Here is a 27,536-nt window from a genome sequence, read left to right on the forward strand (position 1 = left end):
CCTCCACCTTCGATGCACTCATCCTCATTAAAACTATTACTCTCTCTCAAACTGGTCATTTCCATGGTATGGCCCTCTTCTCTGCTCCCTTAAGTCTAAGGGACACAGACTTGAATGGATATGGCAATCAACTGGTTTAGCCATTCAGCACCAGATCTGGCAGGACCACAGAAAACACTATTGGGTCCTGCTCTTGTCTGTGAAAATTACTTACTATTTCAGGATCATCCTAAAATGTAAAGATAACCCCTGGCTTCTCTTTTCTACTGCAAGCTGTCAAAGTGCAAGGAGCTCATGGATTTTTTTGTCAGCAAGATTGAGACCATCCAATCAGCTGCCTCTGCCATTTCTCTCCCTTACCCTAGCCCAGCGGGCCGAATGTCTTTTAAGGCTCTGCCCTGCTGTAGCCCTGAGCTTGTCTCTTTCTCTAGTTTCTCGCCTATCTCCCCTCATGCCCTCTCAGAGCTCATCTTGTCCATGAGACCCACCTCTTGCTCTTTTGACTCTATTCCCACTAAAATATTGACCACCCAACTTCCCTTCCTGGCTCCAGTGTTAACTGACATTGTTAACAGATCTCTCTCCTTCAAATCTGACGTCATAGAGTCATAGAGTCTTACAGCACAGAAACAGGCCCTTCGGCCCAACGCGCCGACCATCAAGCACCCCTCCAGACTAATCCCATTTCCCCGCACTTGGCCTGTAGCCTTGTGTGCAATGGCATTTCAAGTGCTCATCTAAATACTTCTTAAATGTCGTGAGTGTTCCTGCCTCTACCACCCCTTCAGGCAGTGTGTTCCAGATTCCAACCACCCTCTGGGTGAAACAATTTTTCCTTGAATCCCCCCCAAACCTCCTGCCCCTTACCTTAAATCTATGCCCCATGGTTATTGACCTCTCCACTAAGGGAAAAAGTTTCTTCCAATCTATCCTATCAATGCCCCTCATAATTTTGTATACCTCAATCAGGTCCCCCCTCAGCCTTCGCCACTCCAAGGAAAACAACCCCAGCCTATCCAGTCTCTCTTCATAACTGAAATGCTCCAGCCCAAGCAACATCATGGTGAATCTCCTCTGCGCCCTCTCCACTGCAATGACATCCTTTCTATAGTGTGGCGACCAGAACTGTACACAGTACGCCAGATGTGGCCTAACCACTGTTTTATACAGCTCCATCATAACCACCCTGCTTTTATATTCTATGCCTCGATTAATAAAGGCAAGTATCCCGCATGCCTTCCTAATCACCTTATCTACCTGTGCTGCTGCCTTCAGTGATCTATGGAGAAGTACCCCAAGGTCCGTCTGACCCTCTGTACTCCCTAGGGTCTTACCATCCATTGTATATTCCATTGCCTTGTTAGACCTCCTAAAGTGCATCACCTCACACTTCTCAGGATTAAACCCCATTTGCCGCAGCGCCGCCCATCTTACTAGCCCATCTATATTGTCCTGTAATCTTAGGCTTTCCTCCTCACTATTTACGACACCACCAGTTTTCGTGACGTCTGCGAACTTACTGATCATTCCTCCAATATTCACGTCTAAATCATTAATGTACACTACAAACAGTAAGGGTACCAACACTGATCCCTGTGGTACTCCACTGGTCACAGGCCTCCATTTGCAAAAGCAACCCTCAACCATCACCCTCTGTCTCCTTCTACTAAGCCAATTTTGGATTCAATTTGCCAAATTACCCTGGATCTTACTTTCTTAACCAATCTCCCATGTGGGACCTTATCAAAAGCCTTACTGATGTCCATGTAGACTACATCAACTACTTTACCCTCATCTACACCTCTAGTCACCTCCTCGAAAAATTCAATCAAATTTGTTAGTCTCGATCTCCCCATGACAAAGCCATGCTGACTATCCCTGATCAATCGCTGTCTCTCCAAATGGAGATTAATCCTGTCTCTTATAACTTTTTCCAATAATTTCCCTACCACTGACGTTAGACTCATAGGCCTATAATTACCTGGTTTATCCCTGCTACCCTTCTTGAATAGTGGCACCACATTCGCTGTCCTCCAGTCCTCTGGCACCTCTCCTGTGGCCGGAGAGGATCTGAAAATTTGTGTCAGAGCCCCCGCTTCTCCTTCCTTGTTTTACATAACAGCCTGGGATACATCTCATCTGGGCCTGGGGATTTATCCACCTTTAAGCCCGCTAATACAGCTAATACTTCCTCCTTTTCAATACTAATTTGATCACAATCCCCCTCCCTGATCACTACACCTACATCGTCCCTCTCCATAGTGAACACAGATGAAAAATAATCGTTCAAAACTTCACCTATGTCCTCCGGCTCCACGCACAGATTGCCTCTTAGAACCCATAATGGGCCCCACTTTTTACCTGGTTATCCTCTTGCCCCTAACATACTTATAAAATGCCTTAGAATTTTCCTTTATCCTGTCTGCCAGTGATTTTTCATGCCCCCTCTTTGCTCTCCTAATTACTTTTTAAAGTACTCCCTGCACTTTCTATACTCCTCTCGGGCCTCTGCTGTTTTCAGCACTCTGACTCTGCCATACGCCTCCTTTTTTTTCCTTATCCAATCCTCTACATCCCCTAACATCCAGGGTTCCCTTGACCTGTTGGTCCTACCCTTCACCTTTACGGGAACATACTGGACCTGAACCCTCACAACTTCCTTTCTAAATGACTCCCACTGGTCTGATGTAGACTTTCCTATAAGAAGCTGCTCCCAGTTCACTTTGGCTAGATCCTGTTTTATCATATTGAAATCTGCCTTCCCCCAATTCAGTACCCTTATTTCCAGTCCCTCTATGTCCTTTTTCATAACAACCTTAAATCTTATCATCACCCCTTTCCTCATAAAAACAACCCTTGACCTCTCCATCCTTCCAAACTAGTGCCCCATCTCCAACCGCCCTTTCTTCTTCAAACTCCTTTATCGTGTTGTTGACTCCCAAATATGAGCTCACCTCTCCTGGAGCTCCATGTTTGAATCCTTCCCATCAGGTTTCCGCCCTGCCACAGCACCAAAATGGCTCTTTTCGAAGACACAAATGGTATTTTATGTGACTGTGACAAAGGTAAACTTTCCTTCCTCATTCTTCTTGACCTGCCTGCAGCTTTTGACACAGTGGACTGCACTCGCCCTGTTCTATTCTTATCCATCTAACCCTAACCAGAAAATTACAATCAATGGCTTTGTCTTAGCATTCCTGCCCAGTTGCCTCTGGTGTCACACAAGGATCAATCCTAGGTCCCCTCCTATTGCTCATTTACATGCTGTCCCTTGGCAACATCATCCAAAAGCACATCAGTTAACGCATGTACACAGATGACACATAGCTCTACCTCACCACCACCTCTCTTGACCTTTCCAGTATCTCTAAATTGTCAGACTGCTTGTACTGGATGAGCGAAATTTCCTCCAATTAATTATTGGGGAAACTGAAGCCATTGCATTGTTTTTGGTCCCTGCTCCAAACTCAGTTCCCTAGCTGTTGACTCCATCCCTCTCCCTGGAAACTGTCTGAGGATCAGCCAGACTGTTTACAACCTCAGTGCCATATTTGATCCCGAGATGAGCTTTCAACCACATATCTGTGCCGTCACTAAGACCGCCTATTTCCACCTCTGTAACAAAGCCCGACTCCACCCTGCTTCAGCTTATCTACTGCTGAAATCCTCATCCATGCCTTTGTTATCTCTAGGCTTGATTATTCTAAGGCACTCCTGGCTACCTTACTACATTCCACCCTTCATAAACTTGAGATCATCCAAAACTCTGCTGCCTGTGTCCTAACTCGCACCAAACCCAGGTGCTCGCTGACCTGCACTGGCTCCCAGTTAAGCAATGCCTCAATTTTAAAATTCTTATCCTTGTTTTCAAATCACTACATGGCTTCACCCCTCCCTGTCTCTGCAATCTCCTCCAGCCCAACAATCCTCTGAGATATCTGCGCTCCTCTAATTCCGGCCTCTTGAGCATCCCTGATTTTAATCGCTCCACCATTGGTGGCTACACCTTCAGTTGCATAGGCCGTAAGCTCTCGAATACTATCCCTACACATCACCACTTCTCTACCTTGCTTTCTTCCTTTGAAACACTCCTTAAATCCTACCTCATTGACCAAGCTTTTAGTCACCTGCCCTAATATCTCCTTACGTGGACCGGTGTCATATTTTGTTTTATAATGCATCTGTGAAGCACCTTGAAAATGTTATTATATTAAACTATTATGACCAAGGCAGGGGCAATGCACTGTCAATTCGGTCCCATCACTCCACAGGTCGCAGCATATTACTAACATTTTCCCACCCAACCGGAAAACAGCCAAATTAAACACTCTCGTAACCCCCAGAATAAAATAGACCAAACCAAGTATCTTTAGATGACAACAATTTAGCTATTTATTAAAACTAAATCTGAATAAGATAAACCTATGTCTAAAGACCTTATAATTTCTTATTTTAACCTAACTCCTCCCATACACACACATACATTCAAAACTAATAGTTATCCGGTTTTAAAAGTGTTTTTTAAAAATTAGCTGTCTCTTAAGAATAAATAAACAAGTAAGTCTTTGTGAGTTACATTCCTGATGGATGAGGTATTCTAATGTGAAAATAATCAAATGCTACTCTAAGTCTCCAAGCGGATTTGATGAAATAGTCCTTCAATAGTTAGGCATTCAAAACACTTAGGCTACAGCAGGCATCAAGACCAAAATTTTCCAGAAAATACAATCAGTCAAGAGAGTTTCAATCTTGAAGCAAATACTTCCTGGCTTCGAAGTAAAGAAAAGGAGTTTTGCTAGTTTCAGCAATACAAATGGTCTCTTAAAAAAAAGACTTTTTTTTTCTCCTTAGGCAAGTAACTTGGCCTGTAGCTCCTTGTAGAATTTCTGCTGAGAGAATAGACAGCTCTTTTCTTCAGTGGCACGCCTCACTGGAGAGTCTCTCAAACTGGTTTCAGCCGGTTTTTGCAAGTTTTATACACAGTCAAATCGAAACATTATACCATGTGACCTCTCTCTCCTGATGTGGCCTAGGTAACAAGTGCAGCTGGCACACTGTGCCCCAGAAATCCAAAAGCTTCGCTCTCTCTGTCTTAAAGGTGCACTGTTTTTAAAGGCACCACTGTTTTAATCTGAGGAGAAACTACGGTTCCGAGACATAAAGGAATATATAAATATAAGTTATTGTCATTGTGGTGGTGGTGATCACACACCTGTTGTATATTGATGGAGTGGAAAACCTACTTGTTCACATAAGCAAATTGCATTGATACTGAAGTTGAGTTTGCTGAAAATAGAGACATGTTGTCGAAGTTTTTCATCTCACACTCATCAGGACAATTGCAAGAATAACCAACGTAAGGGAAAACAACAACTTATAGTGCATGAGAAGACAGTGCTGATTGGTTGGCAAGTGAACTCTGATTGGTAGAGGCTTTGCCATGGCGAACACACCAGTTTACGGTGACTGACAGTTAACTGCCAAGCTTTGCTTAAAATTTAAACCAGGCAGATTGACTCTGATTGGTCATGGCATCACCCTGAGGAATGAACCAGCGAATGGCTTATTTCGTTCAGCTGAAACAGGCGCAATGTTTGTACATATTCTTTCTGTCTGCATATGTACAAACATTGCCTGTCCCTTGACCACTGTTTTTCATGATGATTAGGAACACATTTAAAAGGTTTTATTTATAATAATTTCTCCGTTAATAAAGGTGTTACTTATATCATGTGTTAGCAGTAAATCTTCTAAAGTCTGCTGTAGAGGGTTCATTCTGCAATACCCTGTTTCAAGTAGGAAGCAGTACACATGGACAGTGTTGGTTGAACTACAAATTACTACAAAGTAGAAAAGCCACCAGATGGTACACATCCTAAATTACTAAAGGAAGTAAGGGTGGACATTGCAGATGCTCCGGTCACAATTTTCCAATCCTCTTTAGATATGGGCGTGGTTCCAGTGGGCTGGTTGATTGCAAATGTTATGCCCTGTTCAAAAAAAGGCAGAGTGATAAACCTGGCAATTAAAGGCCAGTCAGCCTAACTTTGGTGGTGAGGAAGCTTTCAGAGATAATAATCTTTGACAAAATTAATTGGCAGTTGGAAAAGTATGGACTAATAATTGAAAGTGAAGACAGATTTGTTAAAGGCACATCATTTTTACCTATGTTGATTGAGTTCTTTGCTGAAGTAACAGAGAGGATTGATGAGGGTAGCACAGTTGATGTTGTGTATATGAACTTTCAAAATGTGTTTGATAAAGTACCACATAATAGACTTGTTAGCAAAATTAAAGCCCATCGGAGTAGAGGGACAGTGACAGTGTGAATACAAAATTGTCTAAAGGACAAAAGGCAAATGGTTGTTTTTCAGACAGGAGGAAAGTATACAGTGGAATTCCCCAGTGGTCCATACTAGGACCACTGATCTTTTTGATATACATTAATAACCTGGGGTTGAGCGTACAGGACATAATTTCAAAGTTTTCAGATGACACTAAACTCAGCAGACTCAAAGGGTGCAGGTGGAATTTAATATACTGGAGTGTGAAGTGATACATTTTGTAGGAATAACGAGAAGAGGCAATGCAAACTAAATGGTATTATTGTAAAGGGGATGCAGGAACACAGAGGCCTGTGGAATGTATGTACACAAATCTTTGAAGGTGGTATGATAAGTTGAGAAGGCTGTTAAAAATGGCTATTAGTTCATGGGAAATGAGCATCACTGGAAAGGCTGGCATTTATTGCCCATCCCTAATCGTCCTTGAGAAGGTGGCGGTGAACTGCCTTCTTGAACCACTGCATGTCCAAGTGGTGTAGTTACACCCACAGTGCTGTGAGGAATGAAGTTCCAGGATTTTGACCCAGCGACAATGAAGGAACAGCAATATAGTTCCAATTCAGGATGTTTTATAGCTTGCGGAGGAACTTTCAGGTGGTGGTGTTCCCATACGTCTGCTGCCCTTGTCCTTCTAGCTGGGGGAAATCGTGGGTTTAGAAGGTGCTGTCGAAGGTGGCATGGTGAGTTGATGCAGTGCATCTTGCAGGTGGTCCACACTGCTGCCACCGTGCACTGGCGGTGGAGGGAGTGATTGTTTAAGCTGGTGGATGGGTTGCTGATCAAGCGGGCTGCTTTGTCCTGGATGGTGTCGAGCTTCTGGAGTGTTGTTGGAGCTGCACTCATCCAGGCAAGTGGAGAGTATTCTATCACACTCCTGACTTTTGCCTTGTAGATGGTGGACAGGCTTTGGGGAGTCAGGACGTGAGTTACTTGCCACAGAAGTCCCAGCCTCTAGCCTGTTCTTGTAGCCACAGTATTTATATGGCTGGTCCAGTTAAGATTCTGGTCAATGGTGACCCCCAGGATGTTGGTAGGCAGGGGGGTGGGGGGGGGTGGGGTTCAGTGATGGTAATGCCATTAAACGCCAAGGAGAAATGATTAGATTCTCTCTTTTTGGAGATGGTCATTGCCTGGCACTTGTGTGGTGCGAATGTTACTTGCCACTTATCAGCCCAAGTCTGAATGTCATCTAGATCTTGCTGCATGCGGGCATGGATTGTTTCAGTATCTGTGGAGTTGCGAATGGAACTGAACACAATGCAATCATCAGCGAGGGTCCCTACTTCTGACCTTATGATGGAGGGAATGTCATTGATGAAGCAGTTGAAGATGGTTGGGCCTAGGACAATGCCCTGAGGAACTCCTGCAGCGATGTCCTTGGGCTGAGATGATTGGCCTCCAAAAACTACAACCATCTTCCTTTGTGCTAGGTATGACTCCAACCAGTGGAGACTTTTCCCCCGATTCCCATTGACTTATATTTTGCTAGAGCTCCTTGATGCCACACTCAATCAAATGCAGCCTTGATGTCAAGGGCAGTCACCTTTTGAATTCAGTTCATTTGTCCATGTTTGGACCAAGGTTGTAATGAGGCCTGGAGCTGACTGCCCCTGGCAGAACCCAAACTGAGCATTGTTAAGTAGGTTATTGCTGAGTAAGTGAAATTTAATAGTACTGTCAATGACCATCTTCTATCACTTTGCTGACAATTGAGAGTAGACTGATGGGGTGGTAACTTGCTGGATTGGATTTGTCCTGTTTTTGTGGACAGGACATACCTGGGCAATTTTCCATATTGTTGGGTAGATGCCATTGTTGTAACTGTACTGAAACGGCTTGGCTCGTGACGCAGCTAGTTGTGGAGTACAAATCCTTAGTACTACAGTCAGGATGTTGTCAGGGCCCATAGCCTTTGCTGTATCCAGTGCCTTCAGCCATTTATTGCTATCACTTCGAGTGAATTGAATTGGCTGAAGACTGGCATCTGTGATGCTCGGAACCACAGGAGGAGGCCGAGACAGATCATTCATTCAGCAATTTTGGCTGAAGCTGGTTTGAAATGTTTTATATTAATAGAAGCATAGTGTACAAAAGCAGGAAGTTATGCTAATGCTTTATAAAACACTAGTTAGACCTCAGCTGAACTACTGTGTTCAATTCCACACATCACACTTTAAGAAGGATGCAAAGGACTGAGAGAGGGTGCAGAGGAGATTTACTAGAATAGTACCGGGGATAAGAGACTTCAGTTATGTGGAGAAGCTGGAGAAGCAGAGATTGTTTTCCTTATAGCAGAGAAGGTTACGAGGAGCAAAATTTCCAGCGGATGCTGGAAATCCGAAATAAAAACAGAAAGTTCTGGAAATACTCAGCAGGCCTGGCAGCATCAGTGGGGAGAGAAACAGAGTTAACATTAGAGGTTGATGACCTTTCATCGACTTGAAATGTTAACTCTGTTTCTCTCTCTGCAGATGCTGCCAGACCTGCCGAGTATTTCCAGCACTTTCTGTTTTTATTTGGAGGTGTTAAAAATCATGAAGGATTTTGATAGCCTAAACTGGGAGAAACTGTTTCCAGTGGCAGAAGGATAGATAATCAGAGGACACAGATTTAAAGTGATTGGCAAAAGAACCTGAGGCGAGATTGGCCATTTCTTTTAGGCAGGGAGTTGTTGTGATCTGGAATGCGCTGCCTGAATGCTGGTGAAAGCAGATTTAATAGTAATTCTCAATACAGAATTGGATAAATGCTTGAAGGAAAAAGGTAACAGGGCTGTGTGGAAAGAGTAATGGAGTGGGACTAATTTAATAGTTCTACCAAAGAGCCAGCACAGGCACAATGGGCCAAATGGCCTCCTTCTCTGCTGCATCATTTTATGATTCTAAAAAAAAGGCTTGATTCTCTGGCCCATGCTCCATGCAAATGTGGCTCCCTGCTGGGAGTGCCATAGTTATGAACTAGTCCCCTTATCACTGGCCGTCATTATTTCAGAAAGGTACAATATAGGGTATAGAATTTTGTAACTATGATATCAATTTTGTTTAATGTACAAAATCTACAAACAGGAAAATTATAACAGCATTCTCTTTCTTTTTAAAACCTCTGCTTCAGATCATTTATCATTTTTGATTTAAAAAAGTTTCTACTTAAAAGCCTTTAAAAGAAACAAAATTTGTACATTTCAAAATCCTCTGCCACATTTGTCACTTGCTTAAAAGAAAGAAATCTTATTTCATAATTAAGACAGAAAACATGGAATTTGCTCAGTTAACTTCAAACTCCTTTACATTAGTTTTTGATATTTAACATTCATAGCATAGTTTGTTCCACAAAGGAGAAAGTCACATATCCTGTGCCAAAGGTTAAAACAACATAGTATATCAACATCGCAGATGACAACTTCTTCAGTGAATATCCTTTAACTAATGGGAAAATAGCTGAAAGCCCAATCCATTCCTTATTTGGAAACAGGTTGGATAAGTGATCTTGACTTACCACAGTCTGTTTCTGAAGTGGGAATAGGAGTGGATTTTGCCGTCTTTGATGTTTTCTCAGTAGTTTTGGGAGCCTTTGGTGCAGCTGCATCTGAAAAACAATTATTCTAAAATAACTTGGAATGACTGATAAATAATGTTTATATTCTGATGAAGATAATAGAACTATTTAAGAGTAGTTAAAAAGCATTTTATTTTGAAGATACCAAACAAAACTTTCCTTATAAAATCAACTCAATGCTGTTTGACTATTCATGGTTTTAATTTTAATTGGTTCTTTGGAGAAAACGGAGATTTAGGAAATTGCCTAGATTACTGTGTATTTCTCCAATCTTTATACAATTTTCACCATTATAAAAGGAAATTATTTCTACAAATAAACCTTGACCAAAATTTATGCACGTTCATTTAGTACTCAAAGGGTGAAATATTAACTCATTCAAAACCCACCCACTTGCACAGATTTAAAATCGGACGCCAAGAGGTTTCAAGATTCTTGATTTTAACTGTCCAAGATCATTTTCATTTTGGTTTGGGCTGTTAAATATTTGTTTGTTCTGAGGGAATCTCTGGCTTAATCTTGTGTTAGTAATTTGTTTCTGCTACAAATTGGTGGAAGGAATCTTGTTTTTAATTTTGCAGTTTAATTACAGGAAGAAAAGACAAACAATGTTGCATGCAGAGGAATGTTTTCCATTGCAAGTTCTCATGCTACTCAATGCTCTTACCAGCCACTGTAACCAAGCAAGCACATTCCATTTTCCCTGCAGAATTCTCAGCTATGCATTTGTACTGGCCTTCATCTTCAGGCAGGACCTCCTCAATTGTAAGTGTACAATGTGATCCTGACATAAATAAAAGCTTGTGAGAGTCTACAGTCCATAAGGAGTTTAAACTAAGATTCAAATACATTTAACTCTTCACACAGCTTTTGAGGATAAGAATTCATCAACTCCAGACGAATAAAAATATGTTCTAAACTTTCGACAAATCTTTATTGTAACAAGATCATGTATTACAAAAGAAAACTTGACTTTAAGGAATATTTTGACATTTGAAATACCGATGTGCAGTTATATCAATAATCATTAGTGAACAACAAATATGCACTGTCCTCAGGGCTTTAAAAGATTAAATAGGGATGAAAGCTTTGTCAGTACAATAAGTAAATGAAATACTACTTTATTAAGAAATTCTATTGAACAGTTTTTCAATATAACTACAGTGTACTGTTTGAATGTTTATTAAGACTTAGGATTTAATGTAAATCTCCATGGAAGTCAGTTACCTTCTTGAGATATATTAATGAACTTGGATGACTTGATAGCCTTTCCATTTATAGTCCAGGTGACTATTGGAGGTGGTTCGGCAACAACCTGACATTGCAATAATAAACGTTCCCCATCTGCTACCTGAGCATCCTTTAATGTTTCCTTAAAGACAGGTGCATTGCCTGTGCTTTCAGATTTCTGATCAATTACTCCACCATCGACACATGAACATCCATTTTTACAATCGCCATCATCATTTAAGTCCACTTTTACAGACTGAATGCTTTCAGCATCATTATTTGCCTCTTTGTCAGTAGAAGTTTGTTTCTTTGAGTCTAGATTACTCCTGAAATCCGATTGTGCTTGCTTTGGTGTGATCATTTCTTGCGATATTTTGGGAATGTTCTTTTTACCAAGTACTGCCCGGAAATCTACCTGTTGAGGACTTGAAATTTTTTTTTCTTCTTCAAATGAATTGGTCGTTTTTACATGCCTGGAAAGAGAGTCTCGGAAGTTCATTTGTTCTGCTGATCGTCCCTTCAGTTCTTCCTCAGAAAAGCTTTTGGTGATCACTTTCTTCCCTAGTACACAACGGAAGTCTTTCTGCTCAGCCTCTTGCTGTTTAAGTTGCTCTGCCGACTGTTCTTTGGTTTCAACTTTTCTCCTAAGCACTCCACGGAATGCTTTCTCGTGGTCTGTGCTTGTTTTTGTTTCTGCTGTGCTCTTCTCAGCACTATCAGATTTACCAACATTCGCTATGCCATCACCACTACCCTCCTCCTCTTCAAAGACACTGGCATTCAACTGCTCCTTACTATTACCAGCAGCAAAAGGAAAGAATTAACAAGAGGTTAGTTTGAAAGCTACAGAACAGCCCCAGGCTTGATACAAGAATGTTTATAAAAGGGAAAGGCTTATTACATGAAAACAATCTATTGCTGTACTGCATCACTGATGACTTCAGTGACCATGTAAGGGCATGAAAAAAAGTGAGACAGACTCTACTTGGACCATGCACTATGGGACAGCTGTGTGATGTAAACAATTTGTTTGGTCACTTTTGGGGATTAGTTTTGAATCTTTTCCAGGCTAGAACTGGCTGAGCTTAGTACAGTCAGTGCAAAAATAGAACTCTCCCAAGTAATGTGGGAATCATACTTACTCTTCCTTGGCTTCTTCTCTGGAAAGGGAGCATTCTTTGACCACTAGAGACACGTGGCAGCTGCACTTGCCAACTTGATTTCTGACATTTGTGAAAGAAAAAGAGAGTGGGGTGGGGGGGGGGAAGTTAAATCATATATGGAAAATAGATTACAAAAATAAAGTGACTATTATGAATAACCATATTAGTACATGCATCCGAAATGTAGCAAATGCGAGCAATTATTTAGAAAATGTGAATTTAGGCATAATGGTTACAAATACTTGCTATCTGTCCATCACAATGTGAGCAGCATCTGTGCAGAGCAGCTTGTGTATAACTATTCAACTGCTTATCAAAGCAAAACAAGCCTACTACGATGAGCTGAATCAGATTTGTAGGATGAGATAAACTCAGGCTGCAGACTCTTCCTTTGCAAAAGAAATAAACCCCTTATGGTTCTTAAAGCAATGGCTAAATGTTTTAAGGATTAATGGTTGCAAGTAACAATGCTAAGACCCTTCCTGATCTTCAGGAATCGATCAACTCATTCTCATAGATTTCCCCAATGCCTCAGAGTGTAGTTGAGGAGCATAGTCAAGGAAGGTCCCAAGTTTAATCACTGGCTGGTTTGGATTTACCTTATCTCAGCTTGGGTAATGGTAATAAATGGAAAAATAGATGGTTTAGGGAGAACTTCTATACCCAATTGTTATTCAGCAGCCCTGCTGTGAATTTGCATGTGGATGCTCGTTGAGGTTAGGGTCATGCATGGTGATGATGTTCCCATGGTTGAAAGGCTTGGCAGCCCTTCTGGAACCCTCCTTGACTATGCTGCTTGGCTATTCACTGAGGCATCAGGGAAGATTTATAGGGCAGAATTGATTGATTCCTGAATATCAGTAAGGGTCTTTGCTTTGTTACTTGCAACTGTTAATCCTTAATGACCATTTGGCTCAGGTACAAAAAGATGATTAACATCCATAAAACCATTGCCCAGCAAGGAATTAATGCCTTGACGAGCAGTAGGATATGAATAAATTGCTCAGGATATAAACTCTGCCATATGTTTATTTTTGTGAAACTCACTTAGCTTCACAGGTCCACAATCCTAAAACTAGAACTAAAAAATCAGTATATTATTCCAAGGCGATCTGCCAATATTCAATTGTCACACATTTATGTTTAAATTAACAGTCTCAAGTGACAAAGTCACATGTAACTGAGACGTGCAGGCCAGAGGGCTCCATGTTTAACTTTTGATCCGTGCAGAACTGGAATGGCAGCAGAGAAGCTACAATTGGTCTGAGCACTGCTGGTTGATGAGGAAAACGATCATCTATATATAGTCCCGGCTTCTCCATGCTGTAAGGTCCACAGTTGCAATGATGTGTTAAGATAAGAACAACTGGCATTCTTACAGCATCATTAGCATAGTAAAACATCCTGCAGTACTTCACAGGAGTGTTATCAAACAAAATATGACACCGAGACACGTAAGGAAACATTAGGATAGGCTATCAAAGGCTTGGCCAAGAGGTAGTTTTTAAGTTGCGTCTTAAAGGAGGAGAGAGAGGTAGTAACAGGATGAGGCTTGGGAAAAGAGTCCACCATCACTCCTGGTCCAGCTTCACATGTTAAGAATGGCCTTTTGGGAATAATTCAGCGCCCTTTAAATTGTATCCCAGCAGGGACAATACCTTCACAATAGAAGGAAAATCAGCAAAAAAAGTAAAATAAAATGAAGGAGAAGAAATTTGACTTACGTCCAGAATGCAAATCCGCGGAGTGATTGTGCCAACCTGAGGCTTTGAGGCAAACTCAGCATCAGGACTCATTTGAATGGAAATGCTGAGCTGCACGAACCAAATGGGTGCCCAGATGCAGTTCATCGCTCGAGGTCTGCCGGATTCCGGCTGGCTCCAACATGGAGCTGACCTGCAGATAGGGTGGGCTGGGGGGCGGAGTAGGTGGAGGGAGGGGGAAGAAAAATCCAAGGGGCTGGGATGGCAGTAGCCTGCAGTGTTTTTGTGAAACTAGGACATGCACTCCTGTTCCTTCTGGCCCCACAAAGATATAACTTCGATACATTTTTGAGAGGGATTTTTCAGCAGCCTCCAGCAGTTCCTTTAAGGACCATTCAAGACCAGGTACCAACTAGGTGGAACGTATGCGGTGCAGTCTTTTCCCATTTGTACCTGATTACAAGTGGCAATAGGACCCTGATTTCCTTAATAAAGCAGCCACATGCCTGTTTAAGGTGCGTCTAGAGACGTCAATAGGGTGGCCAAAGTACCCCCACATCTCCAATTCTTGCCCCTGGTTTTTCAGGGGCAAAATTAATAAAAATCTGGAATTTAAAGCTATTCTAATGATGGCCATGAAACCATTGTCAATTGTTGTAAAAACCCATCTGGTTCACTAATGTCCTTTAGGGAAGGAAAAATGCTGTCCTTGCTTGGTCTGGCCTACATGTGACCAGATCCTAAGCAATGTGGTTGACTCTTACATGCCCTCTGAAATGGCCGAGCAAGCCACTCAGTTGTATCTAACCGCTACGAAGTCAATAAAAAGGAATGAAACCGGACAGACCACCCGGCATCGATCTAAGCACCGGAAACGACAATGGCAAACCCAGCCCTGTCGACCCTGCAAAGTCCTCCTTACTAACATCTGGGGGCTTGTGCCAAAGTTGGGAGAGCTGTCCCACAGATTTGTCAAGCAACAGCCTGACATAGTCATACTCACGGAATCATACCTGACAGACAATGTCCCAGACACTGCCATCACCATCCCCGGGTATGTCCTGTCCCACCAGCAGGACAGATCCAGCAGAGGTGGTGGCACAGTGGTATACAGTAGGGAGGGAGTTGCCCTGGGAGTCCTCAACATCGACTCTGGACCCCATGAAGTCTCATGGCATCAGATCAAAGATAGACACGAAAGCTCCTGCTGATTACCACCGACCGCCCTCCCTCAGTTGATGAGTCAGTACTCCTCCATGTTGAACAGCACCTGGAGGAAGCACTGAGGGTGGCAAGGGCACAGAATGTACTCTGCATGGCGGACTTCAATGTCCACCACCAAGAGTGGCTTGGTAGCACCACTACTGACCGAACTGGCCAAGTCCTAAAGGACATAGCTACTAGACTGGGTCTGTGGCAGGTGGTGAGGGAACCAACAAGAGGGGAAAACATACTTGACCTCGTCTTCACCAATCTGCCTGCTGCAGATGCATCTGTCCATGACAGCATTGGTAGGAGTGACCACTGCACAGTCGTTGTGGAGATGAAGTCCTGCCTTCACATTGAGGATACCCTCCTTCGTGTTGTGTGGCACCACTACCGTGCTCATGGGATAGATTTCGAACAGATCTAAGAATGCAAAACTGGGCATCCATGAGGCGCTGTGGGCCATCAACAGCGCAGAATTGTACTCAACCACAATCTGTAACCTCATGGCCCGGCATATCCCCCACTCTGCCATTACCATCAAGCCAGGAGACCAACCCTGGTTCAATGAAGAGTGCAGGAGGGCATGCCAGGAGCAGCACCAGGCATACCTCAAAATGAGGTGTCAACCTGTGAAGCTACAACACAGGACTATCTGCGTGTCAAACTGCATAAGCAGCATGCAATAGACAGAGCTAAGCGAACCTATAACCAATGGATCAGATCTAAGCTCTGCAGTCCTGCCATATCCAGTCGTGAATGGTGGAGGACAATTAAACAACTAACTGGAGGAGGTGGCTCCACAAATATCCCCAACCTCAATGATGGGGGAGACCAGCACATCAGTGCGAAAGATAAGGCTGAAGCATTTGCAACAATCTTCAGCCAGAAGTGCCGAGTTGATGATCCATCTTGGCCTCCTCCTGAAGTCCCCAGCATCACAGATGCCAGACTTCAGCCAATTCGATTCACTCCGCGTGATATCAAGAAATGACTGAAGGCACTGGATACCGCAAAGGCTATGGGCCCTGACAATATTCCGGCAATAGTACTGAAGACCTGTGCTCCAGAACTTGCGGCGCCCCTAGCCAAGCTGTTCCAGTACAGCTACAACCCTGCAATGTGGAAAATTGTCCAGATATGTCCTGTATACAAAAAGCAGGACAAGTCCAACCCGGCCAATTACTGTCCCATCAGCCTACTATCATCAGTAAAGTGATGGAAGGTGTCATCAACAGTGCCATCAAGCGGCACTTGCTTAGCAATAACCTGCTCAGTGACGCTCAGTTTGGGTTCCGCCAGGGCCACTCAGCTCCTGACATCATTACAGCCTTGGTTCAAACATGGACAAAAGAGCTGAACTCAAGAGGTGAGGTGAGAGTGACTGCCCTTGACATCAAGGCAGCATTTGACCGAGTATGGCATCAAGGAGCCCTAGCAAAACTGAGGTCAATGGGAATCGGGGGGTGTAAACCCTCCGCTGGCTGGAGTCGTACCTAGCGCAAAGGAAGATGGTTGTGGTTGTTGGAAATCAATCATCTGAGCTCCAGGACATCACTGCAGGAGTTCCTCAGGGTAGTGTCCCAGGCCCAACCATCTTCAGCTGCTTCATCAATGACCTTCCTTCAATCATAAGGTCACAAGTGGGGATGTTCGCTGATGATTGCACAATGTTCAACACCATTCATGACTCCTCAGATACTGAAGCAGTCCATGTAGAAATGCAGCAAGACTTGGACAATATCCAGGCTTGGGCTGATAAGTGGCAAGTAACATTCGCGCCACACAAGTGGCAGGCAATGACTATCTCCAACAAGAGAGAATCAAACCATCGCCCCTTGACATTCAATGGCATTACCATCGCTGAATCCCCTACCATCAACATCCTAGGGGCTACCATTGACCAGAAACTGAACTGGAGTAGCCATATAAATAGCATGGCTACAAGAGCAGGTCAGAGGCTAGGAATCCTGTGGCGAGTAACTCACCCCCTGACTCCCTAAAGCCTGTTCACCATCTACAAGGCACAAGTCAGGAGTGTGATGGAATACTCTCCACTTGCCAGGATGGGTGCAGCTCCAACAACACTCAAAAAGCTCAACACCATCCAGGACAAAGCAGCCCGGTGGATTGGCACCCCATCTACAAACATTCACTCCCTCCACCACCGACGCACAGTGGTAGCAGTGTGTACCATCTACAAGATGCATTGCAGCAACGCACCTAGGCTCCTTAGACAGCACCTTCCAAATCCGTGACCTCTACCAACTAGAAGGACAAAGGCAGTAAATGCATAGGAACACCACCACCTGCAAGTTCCCCTCCAAGTCACACACCATCCTGACTTGGAACTATATCACCGTTCCTTCACTGTCGCTGGGTCAAAATCCTGGAACTCCCTTCCTAACAGCACTGTGGGTGTACCTACCCCACATGGACTGCAACGGTTCAAGAAGGCAGCGCACCACCACCTTCTCAAGGGCAATTAGGGATGGGCAAAAAATGCTGGCCTGGCCAACGATGCCCACATCCCATGAATGGATACAAAAAACCAGATGGCCTTGAGTTGAATTTTCTCCTTCAAACTGTCTAAGTTATAACCATATGTAGCACCATTGTATTCTTCCCTAAGAGGACAAACATATCAGATGCAATCATAAGATTTGTTTCATTATAGATATCGTTAAACATTTCTTTCTGATTGAAAATGATTAGCCTGATCTGATTTTCACCCCTTGTTCTGCTTTTCCTAAATGTGCTGAATTATGCTCTTGCAAGTCTTCAAAATTATAACTTTCCATAAGGGTCTCCAGGCTATTTGTCAATAGAGTACAGCAAACACAAGCCCAATTCTCTCTCTAGTCCAGGTCTACACACATATGCACAGACTTCCAGCAAACAATGCATTTTAGTTAGAAATTAAGAGCAGGAAATATGAGACTTTCTCACCCCCATTCCAGAAAAGCTGAGACTCACTGAGAGAGACATTTGCTTGTTTAGCACCGACACAGACTTACCTCAATTCTCCAGGGGTAGGCAGCACCATGGGCCACTATCTGCGTGGCCTGCACGACATCCTTCATTGATTTTAATGAAGAAAACCAAGTGGACTGCACAGGTGGTGGCGGCGGCTTTGCCTGACCGTTGGAAATTGAGGGAAATCTATGTAGCACCACTGTCTTGCCCCTAACTGTGAAACTAGCTGAAAGTGGCTATATCAGCATTGATTAGGAGTCAATCTGGGACCACAAGATGTAGTGTATTACCTCACAAAGTCATTGTGGGAGCAGAAACAGTTTTTCCTCCCATCACTTTATAAATATCTGCTCAGCAAGACTGAAGACAGTAATATCTGTTTTTCCAAATCAGTATTTAGCATGTACATTCACATCTACATGCATACCCATGAGTCTGCATGTGTAGATATGAAGCTACAGTGTATATACATGTGCAGCTAACTATATGTAGACCTGGAAATCCCTGAAGCTTCATTCCAGAGCACTTTCTGCCCTCACCCAAGCCGAGATACCCTGTCCCAAATTCTGAGAATGTGATCATTTGCATAGTCAAAATGGGCCACTGGCTGCTGTATGAATGCATCAGTAACTTGAGCCAATCCGCCCCTGTAAAGCAGAATGGTGTTCCCCAGAGACTCAAATGGGCCATCAACTCTTTAGCTGCCACTGAAGTAGAGATGGTAATAGATCCCCTCTGCGAATTGATTAACTTTCTCTGGTGAAGGTTTGGGGCCGAAAGAAGGCTGCCTCAATTACAGCAAGTCTCATTTGGTGTGAGTTCCGCTGGGAACTTTCAAGTGAAGGAATTTCCTTGGGAAACATGAGAACTCCCACCCACCTGTGCCTTTGATATGAGAGGTGGATAAGCAGGAGATCTGCCCAAGTCCATCCAATTAAAATTTAAAGGTCCGGCTGAAATTAGACGTTAACCCGTCAAAACGGTATGCATGGGAAGCAGCAGCAGCCCAATTTGAGCAGTAAGAAAGCCAAACCAGTCTGAAATTGCACAGAAACCTCAATCAGCCCATTTAGACCAGTTCAAAATTGTACTTCTAATTTAATGTTTGTTCATAATTAGCCATGAAAAACTGAAGTGCAGCCGTATGCATGTTGGGGTAACATTTCCACTTTGAGTGCAATCAAATTGCATCCGTTTTGAAAAGTTTTTCCCCTAATGCTCTGCTCAAACTCATTTGTGTGTCACTGAAAGCAAAATCTGCCATACACCAGAGCAATTGAGCAGCATTTTAAAACATAATTTAAAAAAATGTTTAAAAAAATATTCCTTGTGGCGGCACAGTGGCGCAGTGGTTAGCACCGCAGCCTCACAGCTCCAGGGACCCGGGTTCGATTCCGGGTATTGCCTGTGTGGAGTTTGCAAGTTCTCCCTGTGTCTGCGTGGGTTTTCTCCGGGTGCTCCGGTTTCCTCCCACAAGCCAAAAGACTTGCAGGTTGATAGGTAAATTGGCCATTATAAATTGCCCCTAGTATAGGTAGGTGGTAGGGAAATATAGGGACAGGTGGGGATGTTTGGTAGGAACATGGGATTAGTGTAGGATTAGTATAAATGGGTGGTTGATGTTCGGCACAGACTCGGTGGGCCGAAGGGCCTGTTTCAGTGCTGTATCTCTCTAATATTTAAGAGCAGCAACAAAGTTCGACGAATACAGATGAAAATTGGTTTATCACTGTCATGCAGAGCCCCCCCAAACCTACCAAGAATGAGGCACATTAATTTTGCCATATGAACATTGATTTGAAAACTGTTGCTGAAGTGAAGAAAGGACTTGTTTAAAAATAAATTCACTAGGCCCTTGGCTGGAAAGATATTTGCATATTAACAGACAGTGCTTGTGGAGACAAAGGGGTTACTTCCCTTATCCAATTTAACCCACAATGGACTTTGAGCACCAGGCATTGAAGGTGAGGGAGCTCAAATTTCAGGATGACTACTGGGATGGCCGAATCCACAAACAGATGTGGTTTGACCAGCTGGTCATGTGACTAGCCTGCTTGGCAACCTGGATTTTCTGAACAAAGTGATTCCTGACAACGCTGGGCGCCACTGACATCATCGGGATGCTCCGCGGTGCGCACATGCACAGACGGACTCCTGCTCTCTGTGCATGCGCTGCGTTCCAGCTTGCCAGGACTGGTTAGCGCATGCGCCGATAACGTCAGCGCGTGATATGTGCATCTTTGGGCAACGCGCCTGGTCGGCCTCTACGCATGCGCTTTATGCAACGCCAATGGGTATTCACGCATGCGTCAACCTTCGGATGTTCACGCATGCGTCAAGCTTCGGCGCGAGTTTCTGAAAGTGGAAGGAGGAGAGGTTTCGTCGGGTATTTTCTCGCATTTTATCACAATTATTTAGTCATTTTGGAGATTTCAGTCTGCTTCATTTTTATTAGAAAGAGGAGATTGCTCCAAGGTAAGTTGCTCTGAAAATATTTCCATTGTCTGGGGCACTGCATGTGCTCCAGTCCACTGCACTGCACTAAAACCCTTTCCATTGTCTGGGGCTGTGTGCAGGCAGTAAATGTGCTCCAGTCACTGTTGTAAGTTGCTCTGAAAATATTTCCATTGTCTGGGGCACTGCATGTGCTCCAGTTCACTGCACTGCACTAAAACCCTTTCCATTGTCTGGGGCTGTGTGCAGGCAGTAAATGTGCTCCAGTCACTGTTGTAAGTTGCTCTGAAAATATTTCCATTGTCTGGGGCACTGCATGTGCTCCAGTCCACTGCACTAAACTAAAATCCTTTCCATTGTCTGGGGCTGTGTGCAGGCAGTCCATGTGCTCCAGTCCCTGTTGTAAGTGCTCTGTTCCTGTACCCATCAGAGCAGTGCACATGGACACACAGCCACCTGCTCCTGCACCCATCAGAGCAGTGCACATGGACACACAGCCACCTGTTTCCCCATCTGCCCTTGAAACAACCATGCAGAGCCTTGTGAGACTCCACAATTGCCAGCTGATGCCTGTTAAGCAGAGAGGGCGTCCAAAGGGGTCAAGCGCTTGGGGAACATTCAGCAAGAAGAGACTGAGCACTGAAAGAAACAGGCATGCCGTGTCCAGTGGTATCACGAATGTGAATGCTCTTGCTGTGTACACAACTGGTAAGGTGGGAGTGCAGCCACACCGTTCTCCATCCTCAATGTTGCTTTAAGGCAACGGTAGATAAGAGCGAAATAAATGGAAGATGATGCTGATAGTAGTAGGCAGGATAACTGGGAGCGGATGGGAAGGCATAGAAGGGGATAGGGGGAGGTGGGGGGTGGGAGGGAGAGGGGGAGGGGGGTGTTGGGGAGAGGGGGAGGTGGGGGGTTGGGGGAGAGGGGGTGGGGGAGAGGGGGTAGAGGGGGGTGGGGGTAGGGGAGGAGGGGGGAAGGTAGAAGGGGGTGAGGGGAGAGTGGGGGAGGGGAGAAGGTAGAGGGGGGTGGGGGGAGAGGGAGGAGGTAGCGGGGTGGGAGGTAGAGGGGAGGTGGGGGAGAGGGGGGAGGTAGGGGGGTGGGAGGTAGAGGGGGAAGGTAGAGGGGGAGTGGGGGGAGGTAGGGGGTGGGAGGTAGAGAGGGGATGGGGGGGAGAGGGGATGTGGGGGTGTAGTGGGAGGGAGTTTAATTCAGAAGTGCCTGAAGGGGGGATGCAAAAGGCAGGGACCAGACAGCTGCAATGCATGAAGTACAGTTGAGAAGTAGGGGAGAAAGCGGCTGGATGGGGGATCTGCAGTTGGAGGGAACGGCTGATGTAGGAGGCCGTAGAGAGCCGCGGGGAGCGAGCGGCCAAAGACCATGGTGTTGCCGGGTGTGGGGATCGGCCGGTACGTCTTTTGCTGTTGCAGGTTTATGGCACATGCGCAGAAAAACGCAATCCTCCTCCCTCCCCCCACCCTCTCTCCGGCCACTCCGCTCCCCCCACCCCCTCGCTTCTCTCTCTGGCCACTCCGCTCCCTACCCCCACCCCCCCCGTCCCCGGCCCGTTCGCTCGCCCACTCCCCAGCCACTCCGCTCCACCCAGGCCTGCACCGCTCCCCACCCCACCGGCCCGCTCCGCTGCCCCCCCTCCCCACCCCCCCCGGCCCCTTCCCCAGCCACGGCCCGCTTGCTCGCTCTCTCACTCCGGTCATTGTGTGCTGCCATGTGTTTGTTAGGTTGCCTCCGTGTGATTATTTGAGCAGCGCCATCTTTAGTCCTGGCAGCTGCCTAAAGTCGCAGACTGTGTCATTTTAGTGGCACATGCTGCATTTGTGCATGTGCTACAGCAGCGCCACCTAGTGGTAGCGTTGTCAGCAAATGCAGCCTTTTCTGAATTGTACAAAGAGTTTTTAACAGAGACTGCAGTATGCTCCTGGACTGAAGAAGACCTCTCCTGTCTGGCTCTCCCTCTCTTTCTCATGGAACTCCAAATCCACTGAAGACACATGAACCCCAAGAGAGAAAGGTCTCCTACAGCGAACAAGGTTTAAGAAGAATACTGGGCCCAAATGAAGAGCAAGATCTACCTGCAATCAAGGACTCTACAGTGAGCTCAAAGAACCGTAACAAAAACCCGCTTCAGAGATTGTCTCAAACTTTTCCATTTTATTTTCTTCTGCTCTTTTCTGTCTCTATCTGCATCTGTGTATCACGTATGCATGCTAGCATGGGCACATCGTGTATCCGTAGGCGTTAACTGAGTTAAAGTTTAAGTTTCATAAATTTCAACCTTTCTTCTTTAAACCTAATAAAACCTGTTTGTGCTGGTTTCTTTGCCTTATAATTGGAAAGCAGTGAACAAAGATTCACCAAGGGGGGATACATATCCCTTTGGCAAATGCATTGTTTTCAAAACTGATCACAAGTCATTGGCAATGATTGGGGAAAAAGCCACACACCAGCAAATCACCTCTACTACAAAGGCTATTAATTAAGGTATAAGGGTATGACTGTGAGGTACGATATAAACTTGGATACCTCATGGTTATGTTTGACACACTGAGCAGATTACCCAACCCCAAGAAACGAGAAGACATACTGCTAGATGTCCAAGTAGATGAAATTGATGTAAAGCTAGAAGACGTACACAATATTTATCTAATGGAATTTGGACAGAAAAAACATGAAGAGTTCCAAGAAGAGACTTCCAAAGATTCTATTCTAAAAGCATTATGGCAGCTTATCATCAATAGATGGCCTGGCACACTACAAGAGGTTCCCACAGACCTCAGAACCTTTTGGCCATATTGTGGTGAGTTAGGACTATCCAGTGATGTTATTTTTAAAGGGAGACAAGTGTTGATTCCAAAAATGCTTCGTCAAGGCATCCTTACACAATTGCATCAAGGTTACACGGACAATGAAAAGTCCAGACGACTTGCATGTGAGACAGTTTTCTTTCTTTGGGCCTCCTTATCTCGAGAGACAATGGATACGCGCCGGGAGGTGGTCAGTGGTTTGTGAAGCAGCGCCTGGAGTGGCTATAAAGGCCAATTCTAGAGTGACAGGCTCTTCCACAGGTGCTGCAGAGAAATTTGTTTGGCGGGGCTGTTGCACAGTTGGCTCTCCCCTTGCGCCTCTGTCTTTTTTCCTGCCAACTACTAAGTCTCTTCGACTCGCCACATTTTAGCCCTGTCTTTATGGCTGCCCGCCAGCTCTGACGAACGCTGGCAACTGACTCCCATGACTTGTGATCAATGTCACAGGATTTCATGTCGCGTTTGCAGACGTCTTTAAAGCGGAGACATGGACGGCCGGTGGGTCTGATACCAGTGGCGAGCTCGCTGTACAATGTGTCTTTAGGGATCCTGCCATCTTCCACGCGGCTCACACAGGAATCAATAGTGACATCGAGTAAGCAGTGAGGATGTGCGATGCATGCCAAAAGCATCAACCGAGGCAACACAGAGAGCCACTTCATCCTCATGATGTTCCATCACATCCATGGTCAAGAATAGCCACTGACCTATTTATCGTCAAAAGTGACGACTTTCTACTTATCACCGACTACTTCTCCAAATTCCCTGTCATCCGCCAATTGAGGGATACGTCAAGCACATTGGTAGCAAACACAACGAGCACACTTTTTAGTCTTTTTGGTTCCTTGAAGGAGATAGTATCAGTTAACGGTCCACAATACACCGGTAATCTATTTCAAGACGTAGGTGCAAAGTGGGCTGTAAATCATGTTACATCATCCCCGCATTATCCTCGGTCAAATGGCCTGGCAGAAAGGATGAGGCGTACAGTAAAGTCATTAATTCTGAAATGCAGATAAACTAATCAGGATCTCCAAATAGCAATGTTGCACTTACAAGCACCACCCCTCGATACAGGATCACCATCTTCAGCAGAGATCATGTTCGGAAGGCAAGTCAAGACAACTCTTCCGAGTTATCACTTGATTAGATCATTGTCAATCCAAGACAAATTATTGATTAGACAAGAAAAAATGAAAATCACACATGACAAGTGTGCAGGTGTGGAATTACTTCCTCTACAGATCGGACAAAAGATCAGAGTGATCCATTCGCAAGAGAAAACATGTTTCCTTGTGGAAGTGTCAAAGATCTGTAATGAGCCATGGTCAAATGAAGTAACTACCCCAAATAGAGCGATGTTGAGAAGGAACAAATGTCAGCTGAGAGAGTTATCTAACAACATCATCCCTGACACTCCTGTAGTGTTGAGAGCACGCTCACTTTCAAGTTCTAAGAATGAAACTAAGAAAAATGACATGTACAAGACTCAAGTGCAAGATGATTATCAGTCCAAACCTACGGGTCAAGAGAAAAGAATTGACAATTCCAGATCTCAGCAAAGTTTCACAATTACCAGGTCAGGTCGAGTCAGCTGACCACCTGTATGTTTCAGAGACACTTGATTAATAAACATGAGAGTCAATACGTTTGTAAATATTGTTCACAACTATCTTATTTCATTATGTACATGGCTTATAATTTCCAGAATTTCCACTTAAGGAAAGGGGGATGTTGTGAAATTGCTTTAACTGCTTGAGTATTAGTTAACATATTGTTGAATATGTAAATAGTTTAGTATACATCACAGGAAGTAATGTAAGCCAAAAGTGATATAGCAGTTGGAGCAGTGTCAGTCAACAGTAAGCACTCCAATCTTAGAGATCTCCTGTAAGTGTTATTTTGTAATAAAGAGCCCTTCATTCAACTTAGCATTCAGCCTCAAATTGCTTGGTACATCTGTGTTGAGAAATCAATAACACAATGGGCGGCGCAGTGGTTAGCACCGCAGCCTCACAGCTCCAGCGACCCGGGTTCGATTCTGGGTACTGCCTGTGTGGAGTTTGCAAGTTCTCCCTGTGTCTGCGTGGGTTTTCGCCGGGTGCTCCGGTTTCCTCCCACAGCCAAAGACTTGCAGGTTGATAGGTAAATTGGCCATTATAAATTGCCCCTAATATAGGTAGGTGGTAGGGGAATATAGGGACATTGGTAGCAAACACAACGAGCACACTTTTTAGTCTTTTTGGTTCCTTGAAGGAGATAGTATCAGTTAACGGTCCACAATACACCGGTATTGTGGGGATGTGGTAGGAATGTAGGATTAGTGTAGGATTAGTATAAATGGGTGGTTGATGGTCGGCACACACTCGGTGGGCCGAAGGGCTTGTTTCAGTGCTGTATCTCTAAATAAATAAACAGTTACCCCAATACTGGGTGAATTGTGCTGTGAAAAACAGCACAACTGTATGGAAACTCCAGGCCATTGTGCCAGCACAAATTGTCCAAGAGTTCAGACACATTTTGCTAAAGGTCACATTCTATCAGGCCATATAATTAAGTCAAACCAAATTAGTCAAATGGTCAAACTGCAATTTATGAAAAAAGTACATTAAAACTATAAATAAAACATGGTGAACATATATATATCTGCAATAAAATAAGTTATATAGAGGGAACTTTTCCGTTATTCACTATTTACAGCAAAATCATAAATGCTTTCTTTGTACAGATTAATAATTCTTCTGTAAATAGTGAAAGCTAAAACACATTTAGGTTGTTGCACAGCTTTTATGGACTACAGCATAAAGACTTAGGAGAATGCACTGCGTACATACTTGAGCCGTATTTCATATTGACCAGCATGGTGAAGTTCAGCATTCATGATGAACAGTGTAAACACATCCTCATTCTGGAGCACTTTGCAGCCTTCACCAATTATAACCTCTTGCCCATCTTTCATCCACTGCACAGTTGGGAATGGATCTCCAGCGATGGCACATGAAATGAGGGCATGTTCCCCTAAAGTCGAAGTCACAGCTTTTGGCTTGCTGATAAACCAGGGCTGTATCCCATCCTGAGGCTCTACAGAATCAGAAGACACTTCTATATTACTTTTGCCTGATATAAAATCAAGTTGGACAGTGCAAATCATACAATTTATCCCTGATCAAGAATATGATACTTCCAAGTAGGGTTGTCAACCTTCCAGGATTGCCCTGGAGCCCCAAAAATTGCAGCTTAATCTCCAGGAAACTGGTGCAAGCAACCCCAGGAGAAAAATTATAGGGGTTTAAAATTTGCAGGTTTTTTTCATTTTCTTTAAACACTTATTAATTATAAAAATATTGGTGCCTGGATAAAAAGGCTGTTTGATAGGCAATCAAAATCAGCCAGTTGGATAATTAAGACACTGTTTGCTTTCCAATTGATGTGAGAAGGTGGTGCCCCGTGAGAATAGTTGTGCAGGCAACCAATGGTAGGAACACAGCAGTTGGAGAGAGCAAGTAGTGAGATGAAACCTCCAGGAATACATCCAACCAGAGCTGACAACCCTACTTTAGTGTAGACAAACTTCTGTGAGGTGTCTCATCAAAGTAAGAACTCTGTCATGATCATGGAGACCATCTAAAACTCTGAAATTCTACATCCATTATATTATAGCAATACAGGATAATACTGGACAATAGTGAATCTGAAATATTGGCCTAAAAATTCACTGGCAGCACACTACCCACCTGGCGGCCAATATGGCGCATACATCCTCATTGTCCAACAAATTGGATCAGGCTCCACTGTAGACGTCCATGGCACACACCATAAGTATTTAAAGCACTCATTAAAATATTTTAAAAGAGTCCTATGCTTGTTGTGGGGGCCTTTTCTGAAATTGGACTTTCCCAGCATTTGACCTGCCATATGATAAATTCATTCCATAACTCATGGTAACAAAGATGCTTCAGCAGCACTATTTAAAGAGCCCATTCACTACACACAAGTTAGTTCCTGATTTGTTGTTTCAGACTGCTAGTTAATTTGAGGGCCTTTTTAAGACTATTTTCTGACTTTTATAACTTAATTTTGACT

General features: G+C 44.1%; 1 protein-coding gene across 10 annotated transcripts in view; it reads right to left on the minus strand.

Annotated features, from left to right (window-relative positions):
- The window catches only part of LOC137372031 (myosin light chain kinase, smooth muscle-like), a 433,121-nt gene that overhangs the window by 109,666 nt on the left and 295,919 nt on the right, over window positions 1-27,536 (minus strand). For 9 of the 10 annotated variants that reach the window (XM_068035322.1, XM_068035326.1, XM_068035329.1 and 6 more), the window contains 5 exons: window positions 26,288-26,534; window positions 12,272-12,352; window positions 11,127-11,923; window positions 10,567-10,683; window positions 9,840-9,929 (listed from right to left, as the gene is read on the minus strand). In XM_068035322.1, coding sequence (XP_067891423.1) covers window positions 9,840-9,929; window positions 10,567-10,683; window positions 11,127-11,923; window positions 12,272-12,352; window positions 26,288-26,534 — 1,332 coding nt within the window. The remainder of the gene's footprint in view (window positions 1-9,839; window positions 9,930-10,566; window positions 10,684-11,126; window positions 11,924-12,271; window positions 12,353-26,287; window positions 26,535-27,536) is intronic. The other variant, XM_068035330.1, reaches the window with a different exon arrangement.

Source organism: Heterodontus francisci, chromosome 7, assembly GCF_036365525.1.
Source record: "Heterodontus francisci isolate sHetFra1 chromosome 7, sHetFra1.hap1, whole genome shotgun sequence".
Lineage (NCBI taxonomy): Eukaryota > Metazoa > Chordata > Chondrichthyes > Heterodontiformes > Heterodontidae > Heterodontus > Heterodontus francisci.